Source organism: Triplophysa dalaica, chromosome 8 (assembly GCF_015846415.1).
Source record: "Triplophysa dalaica isolate WHDGS20190420 chromosome 8, ASM1584641v1, whole genome shotgun sequence".
Classification (NCBI taxonomy): domain Eukaryota; kingdom Metazoa; phylum Chordata; class Actinopteri; order Cypriniformes; family Nemacheilidae; genus Triplophysa; species Triplophysa dalaica.
This window is the reverse complement of record NC_079549.1, coordinates 11,699,905-11,712,905: the sequence shown is the minus strand read 5'-3', so window position 1 is coordinate 11,712,905 and position 13,001 is coordinate 11,699,905. Positions and strand designations below refer to the sequence as shown.

General features: G+C 39.1%; 2 protein-coding genes across 2 annotated transcripts; both read left to right on the top strand.

Annotated features, from left to right (window-relative positions):
* The first annotated feature begins 401 nt into the window (after window positions 1-401).
* On the top strand, window positions 402-4,762 carry acmsd (aminocarboxymuconate semialdehyde decarboxylase). The gene is made up of 10 exons (XM_056754210.1): window positions 402-546; window positions 1,019-1,063; window positions 2,328-2,424; window positions 2,767-2,816; window positions 2,966-3,202; window positions 3,429-3,522; window positions 3,781-3,876; window positions 3,975-4,147; window positions 4,248-4,343; window positions 4,457-4,762. The coding sequence occupies exons 1-10, from the start codon at window positions 490-492 to the stop codon at window positions 4,517-4,519; spliced, it is 1,008 nt and encodes a 335-aa protein (XP_056610188.1). The 5' UTR covers window positions 402-489; the 3' UTR covers window positions 4,520-4,762.
* A 125-nt stretch (window positions 4,763-4,887) lies between these two features.
* ccnt2a (cyclin T2a) lies at window positions 4,888-12,966 on the top strand. The gene is given in 12 exon segments (XM_056754209.1): window positions 4,888-5,487; window positions 6,082-6,163; window positions 6,450-6,578; window positions 6,983-7,043; window positions 7,411-7,473; window positions 7,681-7,726; window positions 10,103-10,266; window positions 10,375-10,445; window positions 10,537-11,671; window positions 11,674-11,756; window positions 11,759-11,804; window positions 11,807-12,966. Coding segments are annotated over 12 exon segments (2,079 nt in total). The 5' UTR covers window positions 4,888-5,329; the 3' UTR covers window positions 11,848-12,966.
* The last annotated feature ends 35 nt before the right edge of the window (window positions 12,967-13,001 follow it).

Genomic DNA, 13,001 nt, shown 5'->3' with positions numbered 1-13,001 from the left:
TACCTCCGTTAACCGCTCGAGGTCAGTGTTGAACAGAAACAAAACGTTTTGTTTTTTGATGAAATCACTGGACCATTGCGACATTCTTGAAAAAAAGCATTTGTTACCTACAGTCCACTTGTAAAATGTTTTATATTTATTAAAAAATGGTGTTGTAGCCACATGGTGGACGATGTAGTCTATAGGGATATATTTTTGAAGTGTGCATTATACAGACTAATCCATATGTTACAAAGATATACATTTAAATAAGCCATAAACTGCATACATACATGAAGCCACATTTATTGAAACCAGTCATCAAAAGATAGTGTTTGTTGCCGTTTCTCTTCTCATGGATTTTCATTGGACTATTTAAAACGATTCGGGGGTGGGAATGTTTGCTTTCTGAAGAGCACTTACACACTGAACCAAAGGAGTTGCAACCATTCACTCCGCAAGGCTGTCAAACATCCTGCCATTACGATTTAAGATCTTCTTGACAGCAGAATGAAGATTGATATTCATAATCATATTTTACCAAAAGAATGGCCAGACCTAAAAGAGGTATGTAGTTATGGGAAGCAGGTTATCTTTAACTGAGTTATCATGGGTAAACCAAGTCATATTTTTAAATTGTATAGCATGTCAAGTAACCTTTTATTTATTTATGTAGACTATTTATTTTTTGTTATATAAAAGACCTTCTTTACAAGACAATCTTTACTCTTAAAATGTATGAATCTGTCAAACATTAATGAATGGGTTTATTCAGTAACTCTGACCTTTATTACTTGTTTATCTGGGCAAGCCGAGGAAGATTCTAGTCGGCATTATACTCATGTCCTAGACTTTATAGCAATTTTTTATTTTTAAATACATGTTTGGTTGACTGAGTAATTTAGAACTACATCACATAGATTCTATGTATTTTATATCTACATTTAACTTTCTATTGAACTAAATTCAGATTTAAACAGAATAAAAATTATGAATATGACATGGCTATTTAATACTTTATCTCCGTTATGTTATACAGAGATATGGATATGATGGGTTTGTTCAACTCCACCATCACTGTCAGGTAAGTTTTTAAGTCTGCATTAGACATCGATAAACACTACACAAACGACCCATACTCTTAATAATACTTTAATTACCTATAATCAATTATTCAGTATTTTAAGAGTTCTAGATCTCTGTTTGAACATCACATGTTCTGCATTTAAACAAGAAACATAGAACAATGTTTCTAGAGAGTCACAGCTTTGCAGAGTCACAGTTAGTTTCTCAGCTGCTCATGGAGAAAAACAGCTTGATCTGCAGTTTAGTCTACAGTAATGATGGTGGAAGAACACCAGCTGGAACGAAGGGGTTTGCTTGGCCAAAGATCCTGCTAGCATGATCTCATGTGAGCTCTTCCTGAAACAGAGTGTATGTGTATGCGAGTGTGTATGCGAGTTTGTTATGGCCCCCGTGATGAAGGAGTGGGCAGCACAGAAAGACCTGATCCTCCATCTCAAGACAGGCGGATGTTAAAGGATCTGCCGGTCTTTTTATACCTGCAGATAGTAAGAATCATTGGATTGTTCCGTTCTCTGACGAACAGTATCAGATTGTCTATCATCAAAGTTTATTTAATTTCTAATCTAACAACTTGTAAAAAAAGAAAATAATTGTTTACATAAACTAAAAATTTATAGAACTGGTCACTTTAAATTAATTTGGGATTTTGGGGTAGATTGTCTTAAAAAACATCTCTCTAAACAGCGCTCAATATAAAAAAAGTAGTGTGGAAAAACAGAACAGCAGGCCATCCCCGGGCTCCCTATCTGAGCAGCAGAACTCTGCATGGGGCTTTACCTTTAAAAGAATATCAGACAAAACGGAAATAACCTTGAGCTCTAAAAATACTGTGTCATATATCTGCCTGACCAAATAAACATGAACGTACTGTATTCAAAATGACCTCCTCTTTAAAATGTTTAGAATTAACTATATTTGCTATATTCCTGTCTGAATATGCGTGCAAGATCAGCCACAATAAAAATATAGTTTACGGATTTGAAAGGTACATTAAAAATTCAGTGGTGCAGTCAAACCTTGACTTCTGATTTAAATGTGCTTGGCAAGCTTATAACTTTGTGCACCTTCCCTGACTCTAAAGTCCACTGCACTGTAATGTTTGACCTTGCTCTTGACTGCCACCAAGTGGCTGAAAACACTAATTGTCAACTTTCACCGGAATGTGCAATTCCTGTGCATGATAACAGAATTTCTTCTGATGATGGCCATCTCTCCTGTAAAAAACTAAGGAAAACAAAATGTTGGTGATTTGTGCATTTCAGGGAGAAGCAAAAATGATGATGGATGGAAAAATGTTTCGTGTGATTCAGGAGAACTGTTGGGATGCTGATGCACGAATACGGGATATGGACAGGCATGGTAATTTCTCAGTAAATACGACTTGTTCTACACCTATGCTATGTAAAAATCTCTGTCATGTTTTCTTCCTCTCAAAAGGTCTGTTACCTCAAAAAGGAATTATTACTCAGATCTAAATGCTTCTTTATTGAAGGGGCTGTCAAAGCCCTAACCTTCTGCTATGTTTTATGGGTGAAAGAAACTCATGTGTATTGGCTGGAATAACATGAGAGGGGATTAATATTGATAATTTTTTTATTTCATCAGATCTCATTTTGTATGTACTTCTTTGCTATCTAAAGATCATTTCAACTTTAGTCAACTGTTTGATTTATTGCAGAGATTTCTTTTCATTTTCTCCAGGAGTGACAGTCCAGGCCCTCTCTACTGTGCCTGTAATGTTTAGCTATTGGGTAAGAAACAATATTGTGAAATTTAACAAATACATTTGGTAAATTCTTTAAATGCTTGGGTTTAATCATTAAACGGTGAATTAAAAAAAAGTTCCTTCTTTAAAAATCGATTAAATTCTTTTGACCATCAATGTTTTCGATACCTAAAGGCCAAACCCCATGACACATTAGACCTCTGTGGGATTCTGAACAATGATCTGGCTGCAACAGTGAAGCGATATCCGAAGCGTTTTGTTGGGTTAGGTACTCTACCCATGCAGGCCCCTGATCTGGCAGTACAAGAGATGAGGAGGTGTATCAATCAGCTGGGCTTTCCTGGAGTGCAAATTGGCTCTCATATAAAAACATGGGACCTCAATGCCCCAGAGCTGTTTCCTGTCTATGCTGTAAGTCCATTTGCTTTAAGTAAAAGATGCCCGTCTTACTATCTTACCAAACAAATCATATAACCCCATCATATAATGTTTCATACAGATGCTATAATGACAAATAGCCTAATGGTATCCGACTGCTACATTTGAATAAAACGTTCATTCTATAAAACTGATTTAAGTATCTAGTTCATGGTATTAAGATTTTATTCAAACAAATGAAAGCATTTTGTTACCACAGGCAGCTGAGGAACTTAATTGCTCAATATTTGTACATCCATGGGACATGAAGACAGATGGGAGAATGGCTAAATACTGGCTGCCTTGGTTAGTTGGTGGGTTCGATTGAATAACCTTAACCTGGAAACACAAGAGGGCAAAATGTGATGTGATATATGGACAGGTTTTTCATTAATTCAGGATCATTTTATAAATGATTGTGTTTGTTAAAAAAGGCCATGGTCACAAATTTGATTGCAATGATGCTGTCGGACCTGTGATGTACTGTTCAACAGTGACGTATCAAAATGTTGGTTATATTATTTGCCGTTTTTAATAAATAATTTATAAAAGTACCTTTTCCCTTCTAACAGGTATGCCATCAGAAACTACAATGGCAATTTGTTCCATGCTTTTTGGAGGCATTTTTGAAAGATTTCCTAAACTTAAGGTCTGCTTTGCTCATGGAGGTAAGAAGTGCTCATACATACTCATAAATTCAAATTCTGCATGTCACTTCACACTCTTAGCTGAATATGGTATGCATTTTGCATACTCTGTGTTCCAGGTGGGGCTTTTCCATACACCGTTGGTCGAATTGAGCACGGCTTTAGAGTGCGGCCTGATTTATGTGCAGTCGATAACAAGCACGATCCACGCAAATACTTGGGCTCCTTCTACACTGATTCGCTTGTGCATGACCCACTGTCTCTGAAGTTACTTATGGACGTCATTGGAAAGGTAAATTCGTGTAACTGCCAACGTATGGCCGTCATATTTTTACCTGCTTTTTATCTGCCTTATTAAAAAAAATGTTTAAATAAGGGACTTATTCTTGTAGGATAAAGTGATGTTAGGCACAGATTACCCATTCCCACTAGGCGAACTGGAGCCAGGCGCATTGATTGAATCCATGGAGTTTGATAGTTGTCTAAAGGTAACAAAAACGTACCTTACAAACACATTGAACTTCTCAATTTTATAATTTTTTCTAGACATTTAGTGCGGAACAGAGAAAACTGCACTATTTTCTATTATTTTACTGTTCAGGATCAACTGCTTGCTGGGAATGCGCTGGAATTTTTGGGACTTTCAAGAAAACAGTTTCAGTGATTCAGTTGAGGTTATCAGGAATTATTATGAGAGTCGGATCCTTATCGTTAAATATCTTGATTTGTTCTAATTTTTATTGATTTATATTTTACTTTTGCAACATTCTGTACGTTTGTTTTGTACAATCTGTTAACGGTTGTTTTTAACAGAAAATGCTTTTATTATGTAAGAATGTGGGTTAACATGTTTCCAGCTATAGGAAGTTCTTTTTGATCTTTCAAAATAAAAGTACAATTCAACTCAGACTGTCCATGTTTGATCTCAGTATCTCCAGTAATAACAAAATTGCATGCAATTATTGCCATTTGACAGTATGAACTAACTCTAATAATTGTAGCCTAGCACCAGAATTTTTAATAAGATGTTAGTAGAGGCTTCAGTGCTGATCCTAAAGACATACAATGAAATGTTTTACCAAGATCCGTCTCTACACGTAAAACCACATTTCCCTAGCAACCGCAACAAACATATGAAGACCAAAAACACTGTATATATATGTTGTGGCAGGTGGCGTTTAGAGATGCAAATGTGTAAGTGAACACATTTGTATCTAAGAGTGAACAGCTAAATACATATATTTTACTTTTATACTTTTACCCAGCAACGCTGCTACATGCCATTTTTGCAATGCTTCGAAACCCCTACACGAGTCTTTTGAAAAATTCACGTAAACAAACGATACACGTCGATTAACATAAACTGCATTTCCCAGCATCACCGCCCACGTGTGCTACGTCGTGCGTGACGTAAGTGCGGAGCGTGAGTCCGCTCGTACGTGACGTTCGCATTCTGTTCGTCTGCTGGACCGTAATGGCGGCTTGCCGGGGATCATCGTCCAAATGGTTTTTCACCCGGGAGCAGCTCGAAACCACCCCGTCCCGCCGCTGCGGAATGGAGCCAGACAGAGAGCTGTCGTTTCGACAACATGCCGCAAATCTAATTCAGGACATGGGTCAGAGACTAAACGTGTATCCTTCAGACGCGCTGATCAACAGCAGGCCTGTGATATTGTCTCACTTTTACTGTTTGAGCTGCTGTAATATCAATCATCTCTTGTTATTTCGGTGATATAGTTTGTTAACGAATATCTTTAATATCTATTGAATTCCTCTATTCTCGTTCAAACCCCGTTAACGTTAGACCTAACTTACACAACACGCGTTTGTCACTTGCGCGGGCGCGTTGTCGTAAATCTTTACTGTTAATATTTGCAAACTTTGTGTAAACACGCGACCCGTCACTTTGTAATTTCATTTGTGTGGTCGAAACACAAAACGTGCCCAATGGGTTTTTGGTTATGCCTGCCTACGTTGAATTCGCGCGTGCCAGCGATCAGCTCCCGTCCGTTGGATGTGTGATGTAAACGGCACACCAACAGGCCAGTTTCTGAAAATAAGAAGGCACTTCCGTTCTCCACGATTGACAGGATGTTATGTCATTGTTTAATTTTCCTTTTTTGTTCAAGGTATTTTTGGATTATTTGTCAAAACAACGGGATTTCATTGCGAGTGAATTGTATTGGTGTTTGTTATATTAAAGTTTTCCTTGACTCTTAACATCAGTTCTCAACTCACAATAAATACTGCCATTGTTTACATGCACAGATTTTATATGTACCACTCTTTCACCAAATTCCACAGAAATGTAAGTCTTTCCATTTATGTTTTCTTCAACCGTATGATAATAACCTATCCTACGTGTAAGTAAGGTTGCATTCAGTGGAAATGTTAGGGTAGTTTCCACAGTTCACTATTTATATTATTTATCCTAATTTAACTTAAACCAGCTCAGCCAAACTCTGACGTAGTTCTTTCCTTCGTACTGAAAAGCAAAAGGAAGCACTGTAGAACCCAAGAATATAAGTAAACTTGTATTAAACGTTGTTATTTGTGATATCTAGTTCACTCTGCTGTATTTTTTCCATCCACAGACCATTTCCCCAACAACATTATTTCTGGCTGCAAAAGTTGAAGAGCAACCACGGAAACTTGAGCATGTCATTAAAGTAGCACATGCATGTTTAAATCCCCAGGAACCTCCACTGGATACAAAGAGTAATGTAAGTCCACCGGATACAAAGAGTAATGTAAGTCTGGGGAATTCTGGGTATTGTTGCTTTTTTATTTTCTGCATCACTTCCCTGTGTCTTTTTGTCACACTGGGTAATAATCACTCCATGAGAGTGTTTTGATTCTGTCTCCACGGAATCAGTTTTTGCATCTAGTGTGTCAGTCCTGGGGTAGTTATAAACACTGTGTCCCACTCCCTCCTGAATTAAAAAATATTCTTGAGGGCACCAATTGTTTAAAAAAGCATTCATAATGGTGCTAAGTGTTGCCTGTATTTATTTATGAAAGGGACATGATTTCAGCCAGAGTGGCTGAATAGAGTTCTGTCTATTGGTTAAGGAAACAGAAAGGACACATTACAAGCATCATGTAATGATTGTCTATTGAACTTCAGGCATACCTCCAGCAAGCTCAAGAGCTGGTGATACTTGAAACCATAGTGCTGCAGACTTTAGGTAAGTGGCCTGTATGGAAGGAGGTTACATTTAACTATACAAGTGAACAAGGAAGGCTTGCTTTCTGTGGTTCACCTTTTGAAACCAGTAAGGATTTTGAATGGGAAAAAAGCAAATGAAGCTCCAAAAGGAGACACATTTTCACTCATAGAGTTGCAAGTTGAACTGTCATAATGTTTTTGGACTGTTTGTTTCGAGGCTTGATGCAAATTAATTTGTATGTTACTTTGCAACAAGAAACATGGGAATCATTAATTCTGCATTGTTTTTTTTAACTAATGCATGATTTTTTTTACATGTTTGACAGGCGTTGAAGTGCATTATTTCCAATCGGTTATGAATGAAATTCATGTGCTTTATATTGCAGGCTTTGAAATAACAATTGAACATCCACACACTGATGTGGTGAAATGTTCCCAGCTAGTGCGAGGTATAGACTTCATACGTTCTCTACGACACCTTAAATTCCTGTTAGATATAAAACACTGCTGACTTATATTTTAAATCAAACTTTTGGTTTTTTGAACTATGGTTAAGCATGCAGTGCAATGAGAGGTAACCAATGACCAAGCCTAATAAGGTCGGTATGACTCGCTCTCACACTTACGCATCTCTTTCTGTCTCTTTTGTTTCACAGCAAGCAAGGATCTGGCACAGACTTCCTATTTCATGGCTACCAACAGGTTGTTATCCAGAACCTCATTTGTTGCACTGTGACTGCACACTATAGCTTCCTTAACTGCAGGTTACCCTACTAGTGTCCAACACCCTCCTCGCACCGGTGGCTACTGGGAGGCCCCCCCTCCCAAACATGCCCTCAGAGTGGGGCAGGGAGAGGGTTCGGCGACACCTGCCCCGGTTGCAGTGCGGTGTATTGTACAGGGGATTATTGTTGGCACAGAGGGGTTGAATGCACAATGTGAAGTGTAGTGGTGCTCTTGAACCTCACGTTTGCTCGGTTACAGAAGTGCATTTGTCTAAAAAAGACACTTTGGTAGCCTGAATAGCAGCTAAAGATTACACAGATGTAAGCATTACATAGAAGTTCTCACGGTAAGTACCCCAACCCCTTTGTTTTTTCCTATGATTTTGTTATTCTCAAAGTGAAAAATTTACCTTTGTTTCGGTCACAGTTTTTGTATTAGATGGATTAAATGTCGATATGTTTTTTGTTTGTGAATCAGTGCCTGGCTTGATTTAAAACATAAGACATCTCTCGTGTTTGGACTGTGATGCAGTTACGTGTTTATGCGAATAAACCCATTAAGGACCTGTTTAAAAATGTAAATACTGAAAAGATTAAATTCATTTTCCAATGGTTGTGCATTTTTAATAGATATGATAAACTATAAAATACTTCTGGTGTCAGATGTGAGACATATGAGAGATTTCAGGTGAAAAGGGTCCTTAAGGGGTGTAGTCTACTTTATAATTTACACGTTTATGAGAATTTTAATTTTTGTGCATTTCCCTCACCCGGTTTTGTTGTTTTGTTCTTTATTTAGTGTTAGGTTGTCTTGTGTACCCTTGGTTAAGTAGGGAGACTGCAGAAATGTCTGAACATGGGTCTGGAGCAGAATGTGTACAATGCAGCCTGTTGGAAGCTGAACGTTTTATAGATGGTCATGAAATGTATAGCTTTACAGCTGTAAAGTGTGAAATCATTTTGCTCTTATTTTGTAAAAGCCGTGTGTGAGGTTAAGATTATTTCCTTCGGTTTAATAAAGGAACAGTGCCTTGAACATATATATTATAGCATTTATCTTTGTTGTGTTAATATTTTAAAACTCCACTAAGCCCATGTCCAAGCATTGATTATGGCACACGGTTACCATCCAGCTTTTGATTAAGATTTTGGTTTGTTGGTTATTTATTTTCAATTTAAGTAAACATCATTTTGGTACTGTTAGTATTTAGATAGAGGAAATCCTTTATTTTTACTAGCTGCATTAAGTGTTCTTTTTGCAGTTTGTATAGTCGAGCAAATGCATCCCTTTCACATACATTAAAATAGAGTAAGGTTGATTGTTTTTTAGATGTTGGTAGAGGTTCACAAAGAACAGAATAAGCACATAATGAGACCTTTTTGTCTTTCATGGACTGGTAGACATGGATGGTAACCATATGCTTGTGTGCTTTATTGTGTTGACGGCAGGCGTCAATAAATCAAAGCTTTGTTTATTTTACTTGTATTCCGTTTAAACTTTATTATGAGTAACATCCCTGTTGTATTTTTCTTGCACAGATTTGATTTGAACTAGTAAATAATTTACAAAATTTTACAATCTATTCTAGAATTTAATTGATTAATGTTTGGAAAGCTGTATAGTTAAAGGTGTACTTCACCAATTTTTTTTAATTCTGCCATCATATCCTCCCCATGTCATTCAAACCTGTATGGCTTTCTTTCTTCTGCAGAACCCAACAGCGGGACCTATCCACTTCCATTGGTTTCATGTCTACACAAAAGAAGTGAATGGGTACCGCTGTTGTACAGTTACAAACATTCTTTAAAATATCTTATTTTGTGTTCTGCAGAAGGAAGAAAGTAATACAGGTTTGAAATGACAATTTTTTTGGAGGTGAACTGTCCCATTAAACGTGTCTCATGCCTTTCAGTTTACATCCATTTAATCTCTCTACCTCCAAGTACTATAAAAAAGATGAGCAGTAGATTAGATTCTTGTATTTATCATCATCTTTTATGGTGTGTTGTGATGAATTTAATAATTTATAATAGCTTCGCCATGAAGCGTCTTATTTCATTTACACCTATCAAATGAAGAACATAGTTTCTTCTAAATTTCTTTGATTTCCTAAGTCTGCTTTCTGGTGCATCACTATTGACACTGAATGTGAAATTGACAATACATTTTCTGCTGCGACGATTAACTGTGCAGGCAAAATTTTAAAGCAGTTACTCATAATTCAAGAGTTGTTCTGCTTAGCTTAATTTATATATTCATGATGTTAAACATTCCAACTCTTCAGCAAGTAATCGTTTTTTTCTTTCTTTGTTGTCTTTCTCTTTTTTTCTACATGACATGCTGCTCTTGTAGTTTGCACCTCACCACCTTCTGCCTACAGTACAAGCCCACCGTCATTTCCTGTGTCTGCATTCACCTGGCATGCAAGTGGTCTAACTGGGAGATCCCTGTTTCCACTGATGGAAAGCACTGGTGGGAGTATGTGGACAGCTCAGTTACACTTGAGCTTCTGGATGGTATGTGATATGATTTTATCATAAACGGGTTCCCCTTTCATGTTTGGGCATTGTGTTTAAAATCTTCCTCAGCTGCCCAGGAAAGCTCATTGTACACTTGTGTTGTAGAACTGACCAACGAGTTTCTGCAGATTCTAGAGAAGACACCCAGCAGGTTGAAGAGAATTCGTAACTGGAGGGTAGGCGTTTTATGATGAAATAATACTATTGTAAAATCTCATCCATTTAGTGTCTTGGTGCATTTCAAATTATTCCTTTTTCTATTTCAAGGCTACACAAGCTGCTAAGAAGCCTAAAAGTGATGGTCAGGCCTCCGACAGCAGCTCTTCAGCAGGACCCTCATCCCAGGACTCATCCTTGATGGATGCCTTACCTGGGGTCTCCTCAAATACAGCCTTCCCCAAAGCCTCTACGTCTTTTCCGCTGACCTTGCCAGGCAACCCAAGCAGCGGGCTTTCTCTTGATTCCATGGCCAACATGCAGGGAACCTCATACACGTACACCGCCCCCAGTGACTGGCCTCAGGACCAAATGCGTTCAGACCTTTATTCCGTCAAACAGCTTCCCCCACACTCCTCTATGCAGCGGCCTGACAAAAGTGCAGAGTTTAACCCTGGGAAACACGAACATAAAGCCAGCGGTGGGGCGAAACATCAGGCCACGACCAACCCACCGTCTGTGGCAATCCCTCAGAAAATGTCTTTGGACAAGTACAGGGAGAAACATGCTGCTGACCTGGCTGGGCAGAAACGCCGGCAAGACCAGCAGAACGCAGAGACTGAGTTTAGGGATGTGTATGGCGCTCCGGCAGAACAACGTAAGCACCTGCCCCAACATTCTGGGGCAGTCCCAACTGCCACCTCCTCGCCCTTGAAGATGAAGCTGCCCGTCCCTGGGCAGGACAAACGGGAGAAAGTACAGAGCTCCTTAAAACTCCGCCTTCCTGTCCCCTCCCAGAGCGAGAAGGGGGGGTCGAGTAAGGAGGAGCTAAAAATGAAAATTAAGGTGTCTTCTGAGCGGCACAGCTCCTCGGACGAGGGAGCCGCAAAGAGCAAACATTCCAGCCCGCTCGTGAGCAAGGAGAAACACAGAGACCACTCGACCCATCGACATTACCACAAACACGGCCACTCCCACACGCACAGTGGCAATGGCAGGAGCGGCCTCGAGGCGTCCGCTGGTTCATCCCTTCGGAGTCCGGTGGGTCCCATTGCCGACGGGGCAAGCTTGGCTTCCAGCTCCGGTTCCACGCGTAAGAGGTTGAACCTCGAAGCCAGCCACAATCACCACTCCAAAAAGAGCAAAAGCTCCAAGGGCGGCGCAGGTAGTTCCACTCTTTGTTCCTCTGTTCAGCAGTGTGTCTCATCTCACAACTTTGTTCTTAACCTTCCCTTCCCCCCTCCCCCGTCACATACCAGGTGGGCTACGGACATCTCAGCACCCTAGTGAAACTGGACAGGATGCCAGTGGAGAGCCACGGCCTTGAGGGTGCGCCGGCCTAGCTAAAGGTCACCACACAGACTACAAAAACACTTTGACAAGCTTGATTGGCTGTTAAGTGCTCGAGGAATGAACTCTTGAACCTATAGGAAAAGAATATAAAGATATACAAGAAAAACAAGCATAGTTCTCTTTATCACAGAGAAAATAATCAGGAATGTCAATGAAAAAGAGTAAGAGAAAGTAAATAAAAATGCTTCCCGATCTTCTGGCAGTTCAGCTCAGTCTGGGCATCTCTCTGTGCTGCTTCGTCCTCACTATTCCCTCATAAGCAGTTGGTTTGCGGCGTGAGCCAGTAAATGGGTGTTAGTCCAAAAAAAAGAACATTTATCTTGTAAAGAGCGAAGTGTTATTTCCCCACAATGATTATTTATAGAACATGTTAAAGACTGAAAGCAGCCCCTAATATGACTGATGCTCTCATTTGTTTAAATGCAATCAAGCATTTTAAGTTCCATAGTTCTTTGGATGTTTCTTTTCCCATTTGAAAGTTGTTTACAGAGCATTGCGAAAAAATTCACATACGTTTTTGTATGTTAAAAACTGTACCATAACTTCTCAGGGCGGAGCTGCTTGTATAATGTATATACATATATATGGGGGGTTGGATTTTTTGACTCCGTGTTAGAATCTATTATTGGCATTTCTAGCGGCATCCTTCCAGCGATGTTCTCTTGAACTGGTGTTCCTGCCCGGGTGGAGTGAACTACCATGCAATCCACACTCTGCCAGTTTCCTGGCATGTTGTAAGAGGCCATAAAATTTGTACCTTTTTTGACCTTCAAGCTGGATGCCAAAGGCTGTGCCTCAAAAAATGTGCAAGCAGAGTTATTCAAAGTTTACATAACCTTCGCTGTGAAGTGCATTAAATATATTTCTTAGCTTGAAGCAGTAGCCTCTTGTGCAACTCTGTAAACCAATAACAAATAACAATACAGGTGGGTGAGAAGGATTTTACGATCACAGTGTTGACCCAAAGAGTTGGGCTTTCAGAGGCCTGCAGTGCAACGCTATTTCTGAGAAAAAGATGAATGGTTTTGATCTTTGATTTTGATTCTTTTAAGTGTGAAGCTATGGGTAAATGAGGCCGGCATTGTTAAAACAATGAATAAGGCAAGTAAAACTGTTGGCACTTAGTTTATTTTTTGTCTTTTCCCCCATTTTATTTAGATATAATAATAAATTCCATGGTTTCCACTACCTTTACCTCTTGTCTTTGCTTATGTGATCATTTA